Source organism: Xiphophorus hellerii, chromosome 5 (genome assembly GCF_003331165.1).
Source record: "Xiphophorus hellerii strain 12219 chromosome 5, Xiphophorus_hellerii-4.1, whole genome shotgun sequence".
Taxonomy (NCBI): Eukaryota; Metazoa; Chordata; class Actinopteri; order Cyprinodontiformes; family Poeciliidae; genus Xiphophorus; species Xiphophorus hellerii.
In genome coordinates, this window is record NC_045676.1 from 600,316 (window position 1) to 620,700 (window position 20,385).

Sequence of the window (20,385 nt, forward strand, 5' to 3'; positions counted from 1 at the left end):
CTGCTTCCTGATCCGACTGTCAAAACAACCGGAACCAGAATTTGTGACATTCAACATCTCCTTTATTGTTAGTGATACATGAGAAAAAGAAAGCAACACATGAGCAGCAGCACGGCCACAGCGGGTCACCTGTACAAACCAAAGAAGAAGAAGGAGGAGGATTTACAGCCAGAACCAGAACCAGAACCGGGTCTGAAGTTTGGTTCTTGGCCTGAGAATCTGGGTCAGCTGAATGTTCCTGAGGTTTTATTTGGTTCCTGAAGGTCCGACTGATCTCCTGACTTTTAAACCCGTAATGGACCGGACCGGACCAGGAATCGTGTTCCAGAGCGACCCGCCTGGAGGAGGAACAGATCACAGCTGGGAAACGGGAAGAAATCCGTTTTTCCTGAAAATATTCCGTCACATCCTCGTCCCGCTCACCATCCAGAACCAAACTGATCCAAACCAGAGTTTAGGGTTCCTGCAGGATTCCCACTCCGGCCTGGAATCTGGAGATTCTTCCTCCTTCTGCCACAAAATGTGTCAAAGAAGGTTGATCTAAAAACAGTTCTGTGTCCTGGGACGTCACGTCTTGATTTGGACCTTTCAGAATATCTCAGTTCTGTGAATATCTTGGTTCAGACATCACTTCCTGTGGAGCAGCAGCCTGTCCAGAACCATCTGACGGATCAGGAGCCTAAAACCTCCATCAGCTGCTGGCTTTATGGCTACAGATGGATAAAGATCAGCAGGGATCAGCAGGGATCAGGCCCGGTTTCCCCAGGAATCCTGAGCCCCTTACTGACGCCATTTTTGGAAAATTCTTCCAAATTCTAAAATTGGAAGAATTTTCTCAGAATTTTATGTGGAAAAGATAAAAGTTATTTATGAAGCATGTTTGGCCTTAAGGGAGCTCCAGTGACAGAATGCTAGGACTAGTGAGGAGGACCTTTGACCTTTAGATGCGACCCACATCAGTCTCAACAGGTTCTGATTTGTCCCATTTCCAGATGTGGAACTGAATCGTATCCGATGGTTTTCAGAGCGTCTGCAGCCTGAACCATCACGTCGCATTTTATCCGACTTCTACGTCATCGACGTGAGACGTGCGTCATAATCCTGCAGCAGAAGGAGCCAGACGTGGCAAACGTCTAAAAATGTGTGAAAATGATTACATATGGGGACATTTTCCTGCCATAATTCAAGAGCACACATTTTCATTTTGAAAGCAGGACTTCATGTCTTTCTTCTCAAAACTTGTAACGCTTGTACTCTAAACTTCTCCTTGCACTCACACTTAGTCTCTGTTCGCTTACGAAAATGACACTTGCCACAGTCGCCTGGCAACCTCTGAGCCAATAGAATGAAAGTGTTGTTCTCACATGTTTAGCAAAGTTTAATCTATGAGATTAAATCAGATCTGGGTTCAGAGTGGAGGTTAGCAGGTCAATTTGATTACTGGAAGATGATTTTAATAACTTTAGAAATAATTTCATCCTAATTAAACATTTCCCAGCTGGTCAGGACGGCCGCAAATCACAGTCCAGCAGGTCACAAATGGCCCCCGGGCCACACTTTTTACACCTCTAGCTCCTGTTTCCACAGTAATAAAAAATAAAACGTTCCCTTTGTTATGTTTCTGTTTTTTCCAGACTTGTCTGCAGGATTCCTGGTTTTTATCTCCTAACTGGACCGATCGGCTCAGAGAAGAACCGGACCGGATTTCCAGAAATTCCCCCGACATCGGATTCTGGTGGGAATGTGATCCGATAATCGGCTGCAGATCTTTCTCTCCTGTCGCCTCTGGAACAATCAGCTGATCCAGCTTGGAAAAATGTTCTGGAAGCTTAAAGTTAAACAGATAAAACTGAGGAACGTTTCCTCAGGAACCCGGAGAGCTGAACTTTTCCTTCAGCTCGTTCAGAATCAGGAAGAAGAAAACATCGGGAAAGATTCCCTTCAGGTCCCGTTTCCTCCAGATTCCCTGGACAAACTGTACACTTCCTGTTCCCATGTCTGCAGCGGCGTTCCTCGCCGAACGACTCCGGAAACATCCCAGCAGGAACAAATGGAGAAAACAAACTGAACCAACCAGAACCAGAACATCCGACACCGAACCGGCCCGAACCGGCCGCTCAGCCGGAGATCCACAGAAACAATAAGAATCTGAGCGTTGCCGCAGGATTTCTCTGCAGTGCAACAAGTCCGATAGACCGCCTGGAACCGGGCCAGAACCGGGTCCAGAACTCCAGGAGAACTGAAACGACTCACGGAGAGAAAAGTCCTGAAACAAACTGGAATGAACCTTTAAAGGAAAACTCTGCAGCGTCGATGCTGCGGTCGGCCTGCCGGGGACAGAACCGGACCGGCGGGCCGAGTCTGGACCCGTTGGGTTCTGCTCATGGTTCTGGCCGGGTTCTGCCGGTGAACGGCTAAAGGAACGTCTGCTCTGAGGAAAAAGGCACGTCATAAACACAGAGAAATCCCGGCAGCGGAATGCCGCACCGGGATCGGAGCAAAAGCTGCTTCCGGTTCCTCCTGGTTCCCTCGGAGCGTCGGGGCGGGACACGGCCGGCCCGGCCCGGTCCAGCCGGGTCCAACCAAGTCCGCCCGGGTCAGCACGGCGGCGGCCCCCGCGGATCCGGGTCATACGAAGACCTTGGCGAGCGCGTCGGCGCCTGCGGTGCCGATGTAGCACTTGGTGGGGTGGAACGCCACGTCGTGGATGGACTCGTCGAACTTCTTCCGGTGGGCGGTGAACTCCTGGATGCAGGTCTTACTCTCCATGTTCCACAGGCGGATGGAGCAGTCGTGACCTGGCAGGGAGACAGCCAATCAGCAAGCAGAACATTCCTGGGAATATTTTAGTTCCTCCGGAAGCAGGAGCTGCCGTCCTGGGAAAACGATCCCACTACCGCCCAGAGCATCAATCCTGATTCATTTAGTCAATAACTGGAGAATTCAGAGCAGAAATGAAGCCAAACCTGAAGAATAAATATAAATATTTTACATTTAAGATGAAAACATCTTTATATGTAAAATTCTGCAGTTTGGTTAAGATTAACTAAAGGAATGCTGTTACTGCAATAAAATGTTTATTTTCTTATTTTAAAAGGAATTGTTTGTTTATTTTAATGCATTTATTCTATTAAGAAGCTTAAATTGTTAAAGCTGCAATATTGAACTTTTATAAAGAATGTTTTTTAACATATTTGTTCAAACTGTCTCATCTTTTCCCTGAGCTGCTGTCTGAAGAAACGCACCAAAACCAACCAATCAGAGCCAGGGGGAGGGGCTTAGCGCTGTCAATCAACCTCATGTACTCGCTGCTAATGAGAGGCGGAAGGACATAGGCAACGTCACAAGATCCTGATTGACAGCGCTAAGACCCGCCTCCAGGCTCTGATTGGTTGTTTCCTGTTTGCGCTCGCAGAAAGAGATCGACTTTTTCACACAATATTTGTGTCAAACTTTTGACAGTTTCAACAAATGTATATAAAAAAACTCCTGAAAGTTTGTGCAGCTTTAACTGAACAACCTGCAGAAAGAGCCAATTTTTCTGATTGATCGCCAGAATAATTGATTATTGAGATAATCAGTTGCAGCTCAGGTTCCTATAGTTTTCCACGTTTCATGCGTTCCAGGAACTTCCTGGTTTCCTGGGATTTTACGTGGCGGAGGAACACGAAGCGGAGCGCTGAAATCGGAGCCGGGATCGCTTTGAGCGGGTCGGGAAAATGTTCCGGTGTGATTCCGGGCCGAGTCGCTGCAGGAGACTCACTTCCTGACATCAGGTAGAGCCCGTTCGGGTCCACAGACAGGCAGGTGACCGCGTCCAGGTGCGCCACCATGGAGTGGATCGGTTTACCTTCAGGAACACAGAACCCGGTTAGGAGACGGAACCGCAGGCGATCCGGCCAGAACCAGCAGGGCGGCGCTCCCACCTGTATTGTTGTCGAAGAACTGGATGTGGCGGTCCTCCTGGGCGGTGACGGTGATGGGCAGCGTGGGGTGGCTCAGGACCCGGTTGATCTTACAGGGACACTCTGGGGAGACAGAAACCCAGCGGGTCAGAACCAGAACCTCACCAGAACCCGGCTGACCCAGAAACAGAACCGTATGGGCTGGAAATGGACCCAATGAAGAACACGGACCCATTCAGAACCAATCCGGCCCAGACAGAACTATCATAGGTCCGCTAACCCCTGGTGGTCGGATCCGGATCGGATCCAGATCCTACCGGTACCAGAGTACAGTGAGCCGTTTGGGAAAACTCACAGGAAACCAACAGCCATGTTTGGATTATTTAGCCTGACAGAAACATTTTCACCATTTCATTTCACTCATTCATTAATGGAACCAGATCAGCTAATTATTTAGCTTCATGCTAAATGTTTACATCATATTTAGCCAAAAACGGTTTCAACACAGGTTAAATGTTTAGCTGGAAGCTAAACATTTTGTTTGCTAATTAAGTATTTAGTTTGAAACTGTGACATTTATGAATGAATGAATGAACGAATGACATGCTGAGAATACGACCCATTTCCTTCTTTTATGACAGGATTAATAACCCGGTGTAACTGTGGAAGCGGCGCCCCCTAGCAGCGGGCTCGGGAAGCTGCTCCTGCTGGGATTTGAAGTTTTATTCTGAATAAAATCAAGAACTTTACAGTTAATAGTTGGAAGCTTCATGCAGAATAATGTAATGCAGAGCAGCACAGCAGGGTGGCGCTGTTCGTTCTATTTGGAACAATAATGTGGAGCTCAGCCGCTCCCGATCCGAGCCGCGTTTTCTCTCCAGCCCGTCCTACCTGCAGGCCCGGCGGAGTCGAACTTCAGAACCAGCTGCTGCGTCTCCATGTTGAAGAGTCCGATGTGACCCGAGTCGAATGACGTCACCATGTAGGCCGGGTCGCTGCTCACCAGGTCCACAGAGGTTGTGACCCCCAGGTCTGCAACAGAACCACAACACAGGGTCTGCAGCCTGGACCCGACTGGGTCATCAGCAGAACTTCTCTAACAGAACCACACCGTCTGCCGCTGCTGTCGAACCCAAGGCTCGCGGGCCAGAAGCGGCCCGCCACATGTGTGGATGTGGGTCCTCACCTCCGTCTCCGTTGAACACGGCCAGCGCCGGAGAGACGTCGGCGGCGTTCCAGAGCCGGACCGTCCCGTCGGCCGAGGCGGACAGCAGGCGGTGGTGAGGCGAGCTGTAGACCAGGCGCCACACGGCGTCCGAGTGGCCGCGCAGCGCCCCCCGCAGGACGGAGGCCTCTGTAGCCAGACACAGACAAGCCATCGTTAGAGGAGGGCTGTACCGGGCCGGGCCGGGCCGGGCCGGCGGCGCCGTACCGTAGGAGTCGTACGGGTCGATATTGGGGCTGGGCGTGTTCCAGCTCTGGATGGTTCCGTCCGACCCGCCGCTGAAGCACTGGGCGCCGCTGGAGCTCAGGGTGACGCTGAGGACGGCGCCGCTGCACACAGAGACGGTACCGTTAGAACCGGTTCTGACCCGGCCAAAACCAAGTCCTGGCAGGTTCTGACCCGGTCCATGTTCTAATGGGTTCTGATCCAATCCAAATATTCCAATAGAGTCTGATTTGAACCAATCAGGTGTGGAAATCTGATATATTTTATGGTAATAAAAACAGGAACGTTTGTAGGAAAACGTGGAGCGGATTTCAGTCTGCAGGGTGTAATTCAGTCGTCTTTAGGAAGCAGACAGGAAAGCCAGGACTGGATCAACTGGAACCAAACATGCTGAACTGGGAAACGTGTCTATGGGGTCAGGGGTCATGGGTCGGGGCGGCTCACCTGTGAGCTCTGAAGGTGTAGATGGGCTCCACGTCTAACGCTGCACACCTGGAGGAACAGAACAGGAAGTTCAGATGAAACCCAGTCCAACCCATAGCTCCCAGCGTCTCAAACTGGGTCTAAACCTTCTCCGCCTCTCATCATCTTCATCACGTTAAAGCAGCTCCATCAGGAACACTGCCCTCCTCAGGCCAGACTGAGAATTACATCAGTTACAAATTCAGGGCGTGGCGCCTCACTTCTTGGCCGGCGCCGTCTTCTGCAGGTTCCAGAGCTTCAGGGTTTGGTCGTCGGACGCCGTGACCAGAACCGGCTCCACCGGGTGGAAGGCCAGGCCGCGCACCGAGTCGAAGTGGCTCCGCAGGGCGAACTTCGGGTTCCACGTTTTACGCAGAGCCTCAGAGTTCGAGGCCATCTGGGGAGACACGAGATGGTCATCCAACCGGTCTGTTCATCCAACCAGTCTGCTCATCCAACCGATCATCCAACTATCCAACAGGAACATGTTTCTGGACTCACATCGTATCCCAGACTCTCCGTCTCGTTGGCGACCGTCAGCTGGGCCAGTTCTCCCAGTTCTCCCAGTTCTCCCAGCTCCAGCTCGTTGGAGACGGCCTCGTCCACTCTGCCCAGGATGAAGGACTTCCCTCCGGACGGCAGGAACGCCATCGGCTCTGCAGGGACCAACAGCAGGAATGTAGCCGTGCTGCGGCGCACCGGCGCGGCGGAGGGGGCGGAGCTTACCGTCATCCGGCCGGCCCACTTCCTGTTCGCTCAGTCTGGGAACGCTGGGTCGGGACGGAGGCGACACGGCCGGCGGCAGGGGTGGAGGCTCCTCGGTGTCCCGCAGGTTAGCCAGCATGTCCTGCAGCTTGGAGCGGTTCGGCCCTGAGGAAGAGGAGAGGAGGAAGTAACAGAACCAGACATCATCAGGCATGTTGTGTCTCCAGGGGGCGTGGCCTAAAGAGATCAACACCTCCAAGGTGTGAAAAATTATGAGGCAGCAGCTTTTGTGAAGGTACAAAACAGATTTAGCAGTTCTGAGGTGAAAAATGACCAACAGTTTGTCAGAGATGCTCCAGAAAATGCTGCAAACAGCAGAGCTAGCACTTAGCATAGTGCTTTAGCACATTTGCTAACTCTAAAGACGTATAGCGCATTTAGCTTCTACTACGTTTTCCAGATAAATTCTGAATGCTAATTTACTCGGCTGGTTTGTTAATGATCAGTTGAATAAAGTTTGACACGTTTTAAGTTTGAGCTAACGACTGCTCTTATTTTGAAGTCCGTTTAGACAGCATGTTTTCTTTTTTCCCTCAATAACTTTATTTAAAACAAAGAAACATACAGGATCATAATCATAGTAGAGAACATAAACACCACATCTAAATGTGTTATGGAACAGCGTTGTGTTTTTTTTTTAAAACTTGGTTGGGTAATAATTCTGGACAATAATAATAATTTCCCAAGAATTCTATTCTCCTAAAATAATATTTTTTCTTTTACTCTTATTTACCAATTGTTTTTGATATAAATTGATCAAATAAAACATAAACTATAAGGACTGTACTCCCCTATCCTCTCATACAACAATAACACATGGACTATCCTCACACACACACACATCACGGACTGTTTTCTTCACACACACATACAACCTGTAAATTTTATCTGCCATTATTTATCTATAATCCATTCCCTAACATTCTTGTATATTCTGTATAATCTGTGCATATAGCTCCCATATTTATGTTTATACACAATATCTATATCTCTTGCTATAACCCCTTATAGTCCATACATACATAGTCTTGTACATCTGTAAATAAATATTTATATCTCGTAGAGCACTTCTGGATAGATGCAAACTACATCTCGTTGCTTGTACTTGTGACAGTGCAATGACAATAAAGTTGAATTCTATTCTATTCTATTGATTCTATTCTATAACAACCACGTTGAATTTTCAGTTTTAATCTGAGATTTAACTGTGAAATAAAATGTATTTATCTTCACATGTGGCAGGAGGCGCTGTCTGACAGAGTAAAAGAGGAAAAAGTTGAAAAGAAGAAGAAAAATCAACATAGAAAATCCTCCTCCAGAAAATCAACCCAGCAGGTTGGAAAACCTGGAACAGAGCCTGAAGGGAAGCAGCCGGATCAGGACTCACTCTTCACTCCTTTCTTCCCCTTCCTCTCCTTCCTGTACTGCTCCTTCAGCTGGGCAATCAGGCTCTGGTCCACGTCCCAGCCCAGTTCTCCCAGAGCCGCCGGCTCCTCCTTCTCTGTGGGTCAGAACCATCAGAACCAGAACCATCAGAACAGCAGCAGGTTCAACAGAACGGGAACAAGATGCTTACAGTCTGGAGCTGATCATATTTCTGTAATTATAATAATAGTTCAGACAGAGAAGAAGAATCAGAAGAAAAGGAAGTGAAATCAAAATGTTTAAGAAAATAAAAGCATGAATAAAGTGTAAAGTGCTGCAGTTCCTTCATCTGAGCTGCAGGGGGAGCCGCTGAGCAGCATTTCTACTGATTCTCCTTCCAGCTGATCTGGGAGTAAACCGGGCCGGTTCTGATCAACAGCTGAAGTTCAACAGTGAGCTGAGACCGGAACCAGACCAGCACCTGGTTCCGGTCTGGTCCGTTTGGGCCCGGTTCTGAGCGGTTCTGGCTGCGTGTGAAAGCAGCTCTGAGTCACACTGAGGTGTTGAATCATTGGCTGCGTGGGAGAGCCCTCCATCATGGGTTGCTAAGCAACCAGAGAGAAGGAGAGATGTTCTGCTAAAGTACCAGAACACGGGTCAGAGTCGGATCAGGAGGTTCTGGAGGAAACCGGCTGAGCTGCAGCTTCTGGAAAACAAACTGCTTTAAATAAAGAACCGACCCGGTTTACTGCTGTATGTCAGACCAGACTCTGATAAGGTTCTGCTGGACCCGACCCAGCTGGCTCACCCCAGTCCTCCCCTCTCCTCGGATCCGACCCGTCCAGCTCGTCCGGACTGGCCAGGAAGTCAAAGCCCTTCAGCGCCTCCTCGGTGTCGGGGTCGTCGCTGAGGTCAGAGGCGCTGGACGACGGCAGCTTCTTCCTCACCATCTGGAACCATCAGAACCCGGGTCTGGGTCACAGGAACCCGGCTCTGCTCACAGACCCAACAAGGACAGACTGGACTTACGGCAGCCAGGTCCAGAACGGTTCTGTCTTTGGACTCGCTGTCCTCTTCCTCGTCTTCGTCGCTGAACTCGGCCGCGGCGCTCTCAATGAACCTGAACGCCTCCAGGACGGTAGCCGGGTCCGACAGGTCCGGTTTACTGGAGGGACAGGCGACCCGGTTAGCACAGAGACCCGGTTTATCAGGGCTCTGAAGGTTCTGGGTATTTCGGGTTCTGGCTCGGTTCTTACCTGATCATGCCGCTGTCCTTCAACGAGGATGGCTCGGTTCCGTTCACCATGGGCCCGGTTCTCCGGTCTGGCGGGCCGTCTCCAGGTTCTCCGGACAGGCCCAGCAGAACCCGAACCCTCTGGGACTTCACGTCCAGGATGGTGTCGGTGTATCCGACCTCCTGGAGGTACCTGGGGAAACGGGCTGGGAGTTAAAGCGGACCAGGAAAAAGTTCTGCAGAACTTCCCAGTATGACCAGTGTAAGCTCCCTGACTGGTCTGCGGCCTCTCGCTGGTCATAATGTTCTGCCTGATCAGTCCAAACCCGAACTAAGGTTCTATTCAGAACTCCGACCCGTCCTCCAGAAATTCCCTGGCAGCGAGTCGAACAATCCGATCCTGAAGTCGATCCGTTTTCTGTCTCAGATCGGACAGTGAAGGCATCAGAACATCAGAACCATCTGGACCCAGATGTTCTGATCCGGAGGGAATGATGAACCCGCAGCAGCACTCTCTCATGAGGAAATCAGTGTCAAATATTCCCAACATTCAGAACCCAATCAGAACCAGCAGGTAGTTTACCTAGAGTCCCAGAATTCCTGCTCAGCCAGATCGGATCGGTCCGGGTCGGCTCTGTCAGCCAGCGGAGCGGCCCGGTCCGATGTGAAGCGACGTTCCTGAACAGCCTGCAGCCCTCCCCCCGTACCAGCCGCTCCCGTCGCACCGACACACAATCCTCCATTCAGCGTTCCCAGACGCTGCCGGGACAAAACAGCAGAGCGGGGCGGCGTTCCCAGAGCGGGGCGGCGTTCCCAGAGCTGGGCGGCGTTCCCAGAGCGGGGCGGCGTTCCCAGAGCGGGGCGGCGTTCCCAGAGCGGGGCGGCGTTCCCAGAGCTGGGCGGCGTTCCCAGAGCGCGGCGGCTGTTCAGAGGTAGTTCAGATGGGAACGCTCGTCATCACCACCAGGGAGACGACGCTGAGATATCCCAGCCTTTTTAAGCACAGTGAACTGAGCACACACACAGATCTATGCTCTAGATTTCCCACCTTCAGGTCAGAACTGGATCTGTGGTCCGATCTTCCAGAACCATCAGCAGTCAGGAACTCAAACTGGTGCCAGTGGACCGGTGCTGCTGGTTTCCATTAAGAGAGTTGGTCTGTAGTAAGAAGACCTGATGGGTTCACACACATCACACCGTGTGTGTGTGTGTGTGTGTGTGTACTTGTATAAGTACATATTGAGGACCACTTTCACCACTTCAGCCCACGGTTTGAGGTCATCTCTGGAAGTGAGGACATTTTCCTGGTTCTCAGTTTTTGTTCAGTTATACTGGTTGGATTAGAGGTGAGATGTGAATTATTAAGTTCTGGTTCAGGTTTGGTGTAACTAGTACTGGTCTGGGAAAATGTCTGGCTTTGGCACGAGTGCAGCCACTGAAATGAATGGAAGACTTAAAGTCGTCAGTTTGTATGGAAGTACATGTATATGTGTTTGTGTTTGTATGTGTACTCACTGTCGGAGCAGCTGCCGTCCCTGTTTCCAGCTCAGCTGATGGCTGCTGTTGGGAGGACTGGTAGCTTCGCTTTCGTTGCCTTCATCTGAGAAAGAAACAGCCAGACCAACATCCATCATCCATCCATCATCCATCCATCCAATCATCCATCATCCATGTATCCCTCCTTCATCCCTCCTTACCCGAGTCGTAACTCGGAGCTCTGATCTCTCCCTGGTTCAGTTCCGTTCCATATTTCAGTTTATGGTATTTGGCTCTGAGGAACAGTAAACAGGTCATAAAAATATCATATAAAAGCAATTTAATTCCAGATCAGGTAACTGACTGAGCAGGTTCTTTTTCAGAAGTTCTGGTTCAAAAACAACAACTTCTGTCAAGTCAGAATTTAAAAGAAGGAAGTTTAGACTAATCCAGGTTTTAACGGATTGGTTCATCAGGAATTATGGATACATAGAGCTGATTATCATCAGCATAACAGTGAATATTGTCTGATTGGAAGAATTAAAATACTGTAGTAAAGAGAATCAGACCAATCACACAGCGCTGTGATACTCCACCAGTAACCATTCATTTATAAACAAACTGGGATGTTTGGGACCAATCAGAGCTGAACCAGTCTGGTTCTTTTCCTCTGATCCCAACAACGTCTTCAAGAAACTGACTCGGCTCTGAGCTGACCGTTAGTGATGGAGATACATTCAACTTAAAATTGATCTTAAATCTGTAGTTGGCTTTAGGACCAGCTCTCCACCAATCAGAGGACCAGTTTTTCCACCAGTCAGAGAGCAGCCTCACCTCTCCTGCTTCAAGGCGTACTCCAGCATCTTGATGCGCCTCACCAGGTCCTTCTTCAGGTTCTCCTGCCCTCGCCGCTCCCCCTGTAGGAAGGCGATCTGCGCCTGCAGAAAGCATGGAGACACAAACACGTTCCGGCTTCACAAGACAGAACTTCCTCTAAACAAGAAGAATTCCTCTAAACACAATCTGGGAAAGTTTGAAGACTAAAACCAGATGAAATGAGCTGAAACCAGTAAAGTCTAAATGTGAGTCTGTCTCCACTGGATAAGCCTCATTCCTGTGGGAGTCGCGACCTTAAAGCCTCCTGGGAAACCAGACCAGCTGACCCACCTTTGACCCTTTGGGTCTCTTTCTACAGGACTGACCCGATCTGATGAGGTGTTAAAAGCTGCCATGTTAAATGTTCAGAGAAAATTTCTCCGTTTGTGATGTTTGATGCAGGAACTGCAGCAGCACTTGGACCTGATTCGGACCCGACTCAGAACCTGTCTGCTAACAGTCCAGTCGACCCAGTTCTATTGGAACCTAAACATCTGCTCCACCTCCAGCTGCTGTGGTTCTGAGTCAAACCAACCTGTTCCCCTCCTGGCCTGTGGGGGCGCTGCACCAAGAACCACTGAAGGAAACGACACAAAAACCTCTGAAGACACTGAGAGCAACTTCCTTCTTCACCAGATGGAAACAAGATGGAGGCGTCAGATTTTAGTGTTGGAGGATTTCTCTTTAGTCTTTGGCTAAAAATCACAAACCATTTCTGCTGCAACGCTAGGCTAACATGTTAGCTTTGGTTGTATTTACCCAGAATGCCCTGCGCTGTAGTCCACTTCCTGCTTTTAAAGCGGTCTCTGGTCACATATGCATTCAAACCGAACCCAGACCGAGGTTTGGAGGACCAGAGTTTTTTTTGGTTAGCATCAGAGTTTGATTACGCATTGACAAGAGGTCTCACTCTGCTGCCTATTTAATCTCCCACTGCAGAGATCATCCACTTCATTCTGGGACGACTGGGAATTTCCTGCAGCCTGAATCTGGAGCAGTGAGGGGATTATGGTTCCTGATGAAGACGAGGCAGCGGGGGCTAGATGAAGATGAGGGGAGGACTCCCAGGGAGAACAAGAGGACGAATGCAGGAGAGGAGGAGGAAGTCCCAATCAGAACTTTACCCGGTTCTTCTCTGGTTCTGACCCACTTTCAGCCTCCGACTCGTTCAGGGATTCCAAACTTCATCTCAATTAAGTCGATTTTTCAGTGAAAGGATAAACAAAGTTCTTCTGGTTATAAAAACACAAAGATTTTCTCTTGTAAGAAAATCGTATCAGAAATATTCTGACTGAAATTAAAATTCTCAACCAGCTGAACTGGACGGGTCAAACGGGTCGGTGTCTAAGACCGTCCAAGACCACAAATGGCCCACGCGCCGCACTTTGGACACCTCTGGTTTAAAATAGTTTTTTACAAATAAAATCTGTAGTTCTGACCGGTTCTGATGGTTCTCTTTGGGCTCCTGTGTCTCCAGAATGCTGGATGTTCTGCGAGGACAGAACCAGAACATCTGGACTCTGTTCAGGGTTAAACACAGGAACACTCCACACTTTTCAGAGTTCAGTCAATTGAAATGAAAACCAGAAACATTTTTCTTCCACTGGTCCAACACCAGATGCTGAACCAGCAGAACCGGAGCCTGACTGGACCTTCATCATCACCATCATCATCTCAGGCTATCCTGTCCACCTTCATGTCTCTAATATTCCTGCTGTTTTATTAATAAATGATTAATTTTTAGGTCCATAATGTCAGTAAAAGCTGCGTTACCGACCCGAACCGGTCAACGCACCCTGTGCGGGGAATTCCCGCAAACAACCACCGTGCGCCCTTTATCGGACACCGACGGGAGTTCTCCGAGTCCGATGTTTGGGAGCAGCTTCTGTCCGATAATGGAAGCCCCTTGTTCCTGTTGTTTTTAACGCGTTTTGTCCCGCAGGTAAAAAATGTGACGTAACCACGCAGGTCCACCAGTTCCCGACACACACACGCGGAACCACCACCAACAACAAGCGTCTCTAGGTCATTTAGCATCCGAACCGAGCCGAGCGGAACCGGGTCTCACCTGGAGCTCGGCCCGCTCCACCTCCCACTGGGCCCGCTCCACCTCGAACCGGGCCCACTCGTGCTGCAGGAAGTGGAGGATCCCCGGGATGCTGTAGTGAGCCCGGGCCGCGGCTCCGTCCGCGGGCGGCGGGGCTCTGGCGCTCCCGGTGCCGCCGGGACCCGAACCGCCGCCGCCGCTGAGGAACACTCCGGGGCCGGCCTGCTCATCCATGGCCGGACCGAGGAGGAGGAGGCTGGTTCGGTCCGGTCCGGTTCGGTTCGGCTCTGACACCCGCTGCTGCTGGGACTCCTCAGTCCATGAAGGAGCTGCGAGGAGAACCGAACAGCCTGACCCAGCTGTCAGATGGACGGACCGCAAAGCTTCCCGCGTTCACACCGCAACCGCATTTCCGGGCTGGACCTTCACAATAAGAGCGCAACCTAAACAGCAGAAGATGCACGCGGGATGTGTTTTTTTTTTTTAGCAATCGATAACATTTTTTTTTATCTCTGCTGCTTCCAGCCGCTCATCCCAATGCAACTGATCAGATTATTGATCAGATTATTGATCAGATTATTGATCAGATGACCCTCAGAGTTTTAAGGTGGATCTGTCCTCCGTCAGTCCAGCGGTACCACAGCGGGTTCTGGTGGCCCGGCGTCCTGCATGCTTCAGTTCCTCCCTGGTGGAGGAAACCTCCTCCTCAGCAGGTCGATGTTCTTCTCAGGCCTCTATTGATCCATCTCTGGATCCGGGTCTGTGAAACCACAGCCGGGCCTCCAGAACCGACTGTGGGCTCCACTGGTTTGGTCTAAAACTCCTCAGAGTGAGAGGTCCTGTTTTTGGTTCATATTTGTTCAGTTTTTAGAGAAATGTTGCATCAAAAGATCCCAGCAGAGTTTCTGAAAGCAGAAGCTTCATGGTGGAAACGTGTCGCTGCTTTAACATTTTCTCTGAAACTGCAGGCCCTAAAGGGTCAGAGGTCATTCTTATGCTTGTTTCAATCAAAATCAGGAAGTCAGTCGATCTTTAAGTAACATGAGGAAAATTATCAACACATGAAAACTGACAGCGCCACAAATACTGACTGGAAATATAAAATAATCTTTGAAGGATGAAAATAATAAACTTGAGGAAGATGGAGACCTGAAGACGATCCAACTGGATGAAGAGTTAGACCAGATATTTTAGTTTTATTTAACTTTTCATTTATCCCGTTTAGATTTAAAACCTCCTTTTCAAAGGAGAAAAAATAAAACACCAGAACATGTCAGAAAAACCAGCGCAGAATCGCCTCCAGATGTAAAATCATAAACCAGATGAACACGAACGTTTCCTCGCTGACTGTTAGGTGAAATGTATATATATGATCAAATATTTGTTGTTTCATTTATCCTAATAGTGTTGCTTATGTGATGTTCTGTCTTATATGCCTTTATTGTTTTCTTTCCTTTCAGCATAAAGAAAGTTTCTGTGTTGTTGATTTACTTTGTCTCCTTGTTACAAGAGGGCCTCCCTGAGAACCAGTGAGAACCAGTGAGGACCAGTGAGAACCAGTGAGGACCAGTGAGAACCAGTGAGAACCAGTGAGAACCGTTCTCACAGGTTTATTGCTCAGCAGGAACTTCTTCTTCCTTTGAGCTGCTAGATAGCAGTAGAACCGTCGCCTTGAAGATGTTCGACTTGCTCTGTTTTACTCTGTGTCTTAATGCAAGATAACATGTGTTTAGTTAGTGATTGTCATTAGCACTGCAACTCAGTGATGAAGTGTTTTGCCCCCAGCGCTTAGAGCTGCAGTGCTCTCTGTGACAGGGACTCTGAACGTAATAAAACGAGAGGAGCGGACAGATGTGTTCCAGAGCGGTTGGAGATTTGTGACTGGAAACGCGTCTCTGTCCGTTCTCCTCGCGAGATCAAAAGAATCTAACTCTCTTGTCTTTTCTGTGTTTGTTCAGTTTGTCTTTAATAAGTGTCAAACCTGACACTGACGCTCTGCACATGATTTATCTCTGATGAAATGAAAGGAGAACCAGGAACACGAATCGATCCCAGATCCCAGATCCCAGAACTCCTTCCTGTCGGGATCCTGATGGTCCACAAACACCTGCCAGCTAAGAGCCAATCAGAGTCCTCGGATCGGACCGGTCCTCTCTCAGGCTTTTATTTTGAAGGTATATTCACTTATTTTCCGTCTGTAGCGACTTGACTCACCTGTGTGATGACGTCAAGCTCCTCATTCCCTTCAGGTGATTGGCTGCTGTAGGTGATCGGCGTAGTTTCTCCTCTTTCAGGAAAATATTACTTAATAATCTGAAATAATAAAATAAAAATAGTAAAACACCGGAAGTCAGTGGTTAGAAGGCTGAGAATAAATAAATAAAGTATAAATAAATATGAGGAAAATAAAAGATGAATCAGGAATCACACATTTATATAAAAATGTTTTTATGAAACAAACTGATGGCGGAAGTTCTATGTGTGACCTGATGGTGGCGCTGCTGTCCCTCAAAATCGATGATGATTATTGATCTGCAGCTGCTGGGAATGCATCTCCGATCAAAACCACTTCTGATCGATAATCAGCAGAAAACTCAACGGTTCTGTTATCGGCTTCATCTGGACTCTGGTTTGGACTTTACCAGAGGTTCTGGTTTATCTGCGACCCACAGACCAGAACCGATCCGAACATCCGGTCCTGCATAACGGCGGTCAAACTGACGATGATGATAATGATGATGATGAAGAAGAGGAGGAGGAACTTTAATGTTCCTGATTTCCGCCTTTACAGGAAGTTCGCATTTTTAACGTTTTGAGTTAAAAGGAGGATTTATGGAAATGTTTTGTTGTTTTTCCGTCTTTATGGCCTTTTATGATGCTATAATGTTTAAACTCTCTAAAATAAAATGATTTCACTTTAACAGTGGAGGGGATTTTTAGAAAGCAGTACTTGTGAATAAAACTTAGGATTAAATGTATCATAATTTAACTCTTCATCTCCTGTTAGAAAATCAAATTTGATTATATTAAAACTTAAATATAGAATAGATTCTATATTTAATTTTTTATGATTTTTAAACAAATATTTTCTTCTCAGACTAGAGGAGCAGAAAACTGATGAATTTATTGTTACATTTTTGGTTCATAAAGTCACAACATTCATAGTTCATTTTAAAAAGTTCATTTTAGTTCCATTTTTATTTTTCACATGTAGCATCAGGCATTTTTTATTTTCTATAAATGCTGTATGTTTGTCCTTCACTTGATCTTTGTTATTAGCTCCACTTTATACCAAACTAACTGCCAGCTGCATAAAACAGATGGTTTTATGGGTAAAAATCACGTCTCTATTAGTCAAATAAACTGATAAATTGATTATTAGAACGTTTTAATGTGTATTTTTGCCATCTTGGAAATATGGTAAAGTTCACAGAGTGAACTGTCTGTCGCAAAAAATAAAGAATATAATCAGTTTTCAAAAGTATTGAAATGATTTTTGTTTCGCTGAACATGAGGGATTATATTGAATTTTCTGTATTCAACATCATCATAACAGAACATATTTCTCCATCAATGACTCAGGAAGCAGAAATACCTTTACTGTACATTTAAAAGAATCTGTTTTGTTGTAGTTTTTAGCAGCAGGACGCTAAACAGGGACCAGTCGGCCATTTTGGATGTGACGTTACGACCCAGGACCGTTCTGTCCCAACTCTGACCCCTGACCTCTGACCCCTGACCCTTGATGTGACTTTGACTGAGTCCAGTCTTCACAGGGCCGCAGGGCGCACTGAGCACCTGGACCGGGCCTGAGACCGGTTCTGGTTCTGAACAGCAGAATCTAATGGTTCTGGTTCTGGACTGATTTTAGTCCAATCAGGCTCACCAGCTCAGCCAATCAGAAACCAGAACCCGGAGGTGACATCATCAGTTTCAGCTGAGATCAGTTCAGCAGTGAACTGTGAACATGAACAGATCAGTTCAGTGAACTGAATGAGTGAACTGTGATGGATAATAAAACTGAACCGGTTCTGGAACCTGATGAATGTGTTCGGGCCGGTTCTGATCCAGTTTCAGCCTGGTGTTCTGGAAAAGTTTTCCAGAGCTTCAGACGTTTCTGTCGGATCCGGTTCTGGACTTAGTGATGAAGATGAAGCTCCTTCGTCATGTTCAGGGTTCTAGCAGAACCTGGGTCAGAAAAGTCCAACAGTTCAGGATCAGAACCAACCGAGTGGTTCTACTGTTGAACTTTGATCCTCAGATGTTCTGTTAGAACCTTCAGAACCAGAACTCGCTCTGGTTCTGGAAGCAAACTGAAGGCGGGTCCAGTTGGTTCTGTTGGGATTTGATGGTTCTGTTAATAAAAACTCAGAAATTATAATTCAGAGCGAAAACAAGGAAACTGGATTCTATTAATCATTGATCTGGAATTATTTTCTCATTTGTTTTGTTTTGTTTCCCTTTTGGGAAATAAAATCTGGATCTGAATGGAGTTTTAAATAATAATAATAATAATAATAATAATAATAATAATAATAATAATAATAAATTAAGATGCCTTTTACTTATTTTTTTAAATCTTACTTAGTTTTATTGCGTCTGCAGTTGATTTTAAATACTTTTTTAAAACCCTGGCTGAAATACTTTTTAAAATATGCAATTATTTGGTTCTATTAATTATTATTTAATTTTATTTTTCTTTTATTAAAAACCGTCTGCTGTTTGTATTGAATATAAATCTCTGCTTATCTTATTCCACTTATTTTTTATTCTTTTCTGATTTTAGTTTGAACGTTTTTACCAAAAAGCTTCTGATTATTTTATGTATTTCCTCCTCGTCATCAGAACCAGAACCGAGTTTCCGGCTCTTTGGACTGAATATCGTTCCTCTTCTTCACTCTCGTCTTGTTCTGTTCAGTTCCATCATTTGTTAAAGACACAAATTGGTCCACATGTAAAACAAATCAATTAAATTACAAGTAAATAAAATAAAAATCACAAATTTAAGTCACAGGTTTACCAAAAGGCTAAGCTGCCGGAGGTTCCAGATATTCCAACTGTTGTGAAATATTTTAGTCAGTGAATAAAAGCAAACAGGAAATGATGAAAAAGTTCAATTATAGTTTGCGATTTAATAAAGAAAAACTTCACAGTAATTATCGCCTTTAAACCTTGCCCAGCGGCCCCCCGGGGCCCCACCCGGCCCGGGGCCCCGCTGGCCGCTGACCGGCCCTGCGGTTCTCAGTCTGCGCTGATCAGCTGATGCGCCGCAGCCGCCAGTATTTAAACGCGGCTGCGCGGCGGTTCGGTCCAGACCCAGCATGCCTCCGCTCGATCGAACCGCGCAGCAGAACAAAACCTTCAAACAGCGCAAGAGCTTCGGTGAGTCTCAGAACCGGAACCGGGGATCCAGGACTCTGAAGGAAAAACTCACTCAGGTTCCGTTTTCTCTCCGCAGCTACCAGGAAGATGGAGGTGGCGGGGATCCGGTCCAAATTCCCCAACAAGATCCCGGTGAGTGTCCGGTTCGGCCGTGGTTCTGGAGCTGGTTCTGTTTGGACTCACCTGGTTTCCCTGAACTTCAGGTGATCATCGAGCGATACGAGAAGGAGAAAAACCTTCCGCCTCTGGACAAAACCAAGTTCCTGGTTCCGCACGAACTCACCATGACCCAGTTCATCACCATCATCAGGTAGGCGGAACCGGTTCTGGAACTGGTTCAGAAACTCAGCCGGTTCTGATGAAGCCTGGTTCTGATAATGTGGGGGTTCAGAGCTGAAGGGATCCGTCTAATTCCTGAAAATCACTCATTAGTCTGACTCCATGTCCACATGGTTCTGGTCCCTGGCCGGTTCTGGTTCTGGTCCCGGTCCCCGGCCGGTTCTGGTCCCGGTTCTGGTCCGGTCCTGCCAGCTCACACCGGTCATGTTCTGACCTCTGGATGACCTTTAACCTGCTCGGTCTCAGCTGTCTGCCGTCAATAAATCGATCCTCTGACCGGGTCGGACCGCTCTGGTTCTGGGTCCAGTTCTGCTGCCGTCGGGTCGACTTGTTTCCTTCCAGAGTTCTGTTTACTGCAGAACCGGTCTGGGTCAGGCCCGGTTCTGTAGTGATGAAACTCGGTTCTGAATGTTTCCCGTCCAGGAACCGGATGGCGCTGCTGCCCAGCCAGGCCTTCTACCTGCTGGTCAGCAGCAGCAGCCTGGCCAGCATGTCGCTCACCATGGCCCAGCTGTACCAGGACCACCAGGACGACGACGGCTTCCTCTACATGACCTACGCCTCCCAGGAGATGTTCGGACTTTGACTGGACCGCAGCTCTGCCGGGCTGAGCCTGCTGTAAATAGAAAATATTTTTATAGATGTTGACTGTAAGATGGTGTTTTAATGATCCAATAAATGTTGACTGTGAAAAGGTCCAGTCTGCTGGTTCTGACTTGGTTCTGCTGCAGGCCGCGAGGCGTTCAGGGTCTTCGGGGAGAAAGAGTGTCTGCAGGTTAACGGCCTGAAAGTCTGTGGATTTCAAACAGAACTTTGATATTTAACCTGCAAAGATGTAAAATCAGAGTTGAGCAGAGATCCGTTATGAATTATTAAAATGTTTAAGCTGCAGTTTCTCCATCCAGAGCTGCTGAGCGGGTTTTGGTACCAGGAGGTCCACTGAGCAGCTTAGAACTTAAACAGCCATGATTTGGCCGAAATGTTAAAAATAAAAATGACTTCAGCTGCTGCGCTCTGATTGGCTGATTCAGGTTCGGCACTAGAACACCTGTACCTAATAAAGTGGCCAGGAACGGATTAAAGT

General features: G+C 47.8%; 2 protein-coding genes across 2 annotated transcripts; one reads left to right on the forward strand and one right to left on the reverse strand.

Moving 5' to 3' along the window:
* Nucleotides 1-40: 40 nt before the first annotated feature.
* Nucleotides 41-13,997, reverse strand: LOC116720097 (striatin-like). The gene is made up of 18 exons (XM_032563162.1): nt 13,602-13,997; nt 11,492-11,595; nt 10,879-10,952; nt 10,697-10,781; nt 9,204-9,374; nt 8,977-9,112; nt 8,756-8,897; nt 7,970-8,083; nt 6,544-6,687; nt 6,319-6,473; nt 6,039-6,214; nt 5,800-5,847; nt 5,338-5,459; nt 5,092-5,259; nt 4,797-4,937; nt 3,927-4,028; nt 3,764-3,850; nt 41-2,798 (listed from the first exon to the last, which is right to left on the reverse strand). Exons 1-18 carry the CDS (start codon nt 13,812-13,814, stop codon nt 2,629-2,631), a joined length of 2,352 nt encoding a protein of 783 aa, XP_032419053.1. The 5' UTR covers nt 13,815-13,997; the 3' UTR covers nt 41-2,628.
* Nucleotides 13,998-18,771: 4,774 nt separating this feature from the next.
* Nucleotides 18,772-19,997, forward strand: map1lc3c (microtubule-associated protein 1 light chain 3 gamma). Its single transcript, XM_032563236.1, has 4 exons — nt 18,772-18,962; nt 19,039-19,094; nt 19,166-19,272; nt 19,725-19,997. Exons 1-4 carry the CDS (start codon nt 18,902-18,904, stop codon nt 19,885-19,887), a joined length of 387 nt encoding a protein of 128 aa, XP_032419127.1. The 5' UTR covers nt 18,772-18,901; the 3' UTR covers nt 19,888-19,997.
* Nucleotides 19,998-20,385: the final 388 nt, after the last annotated feature.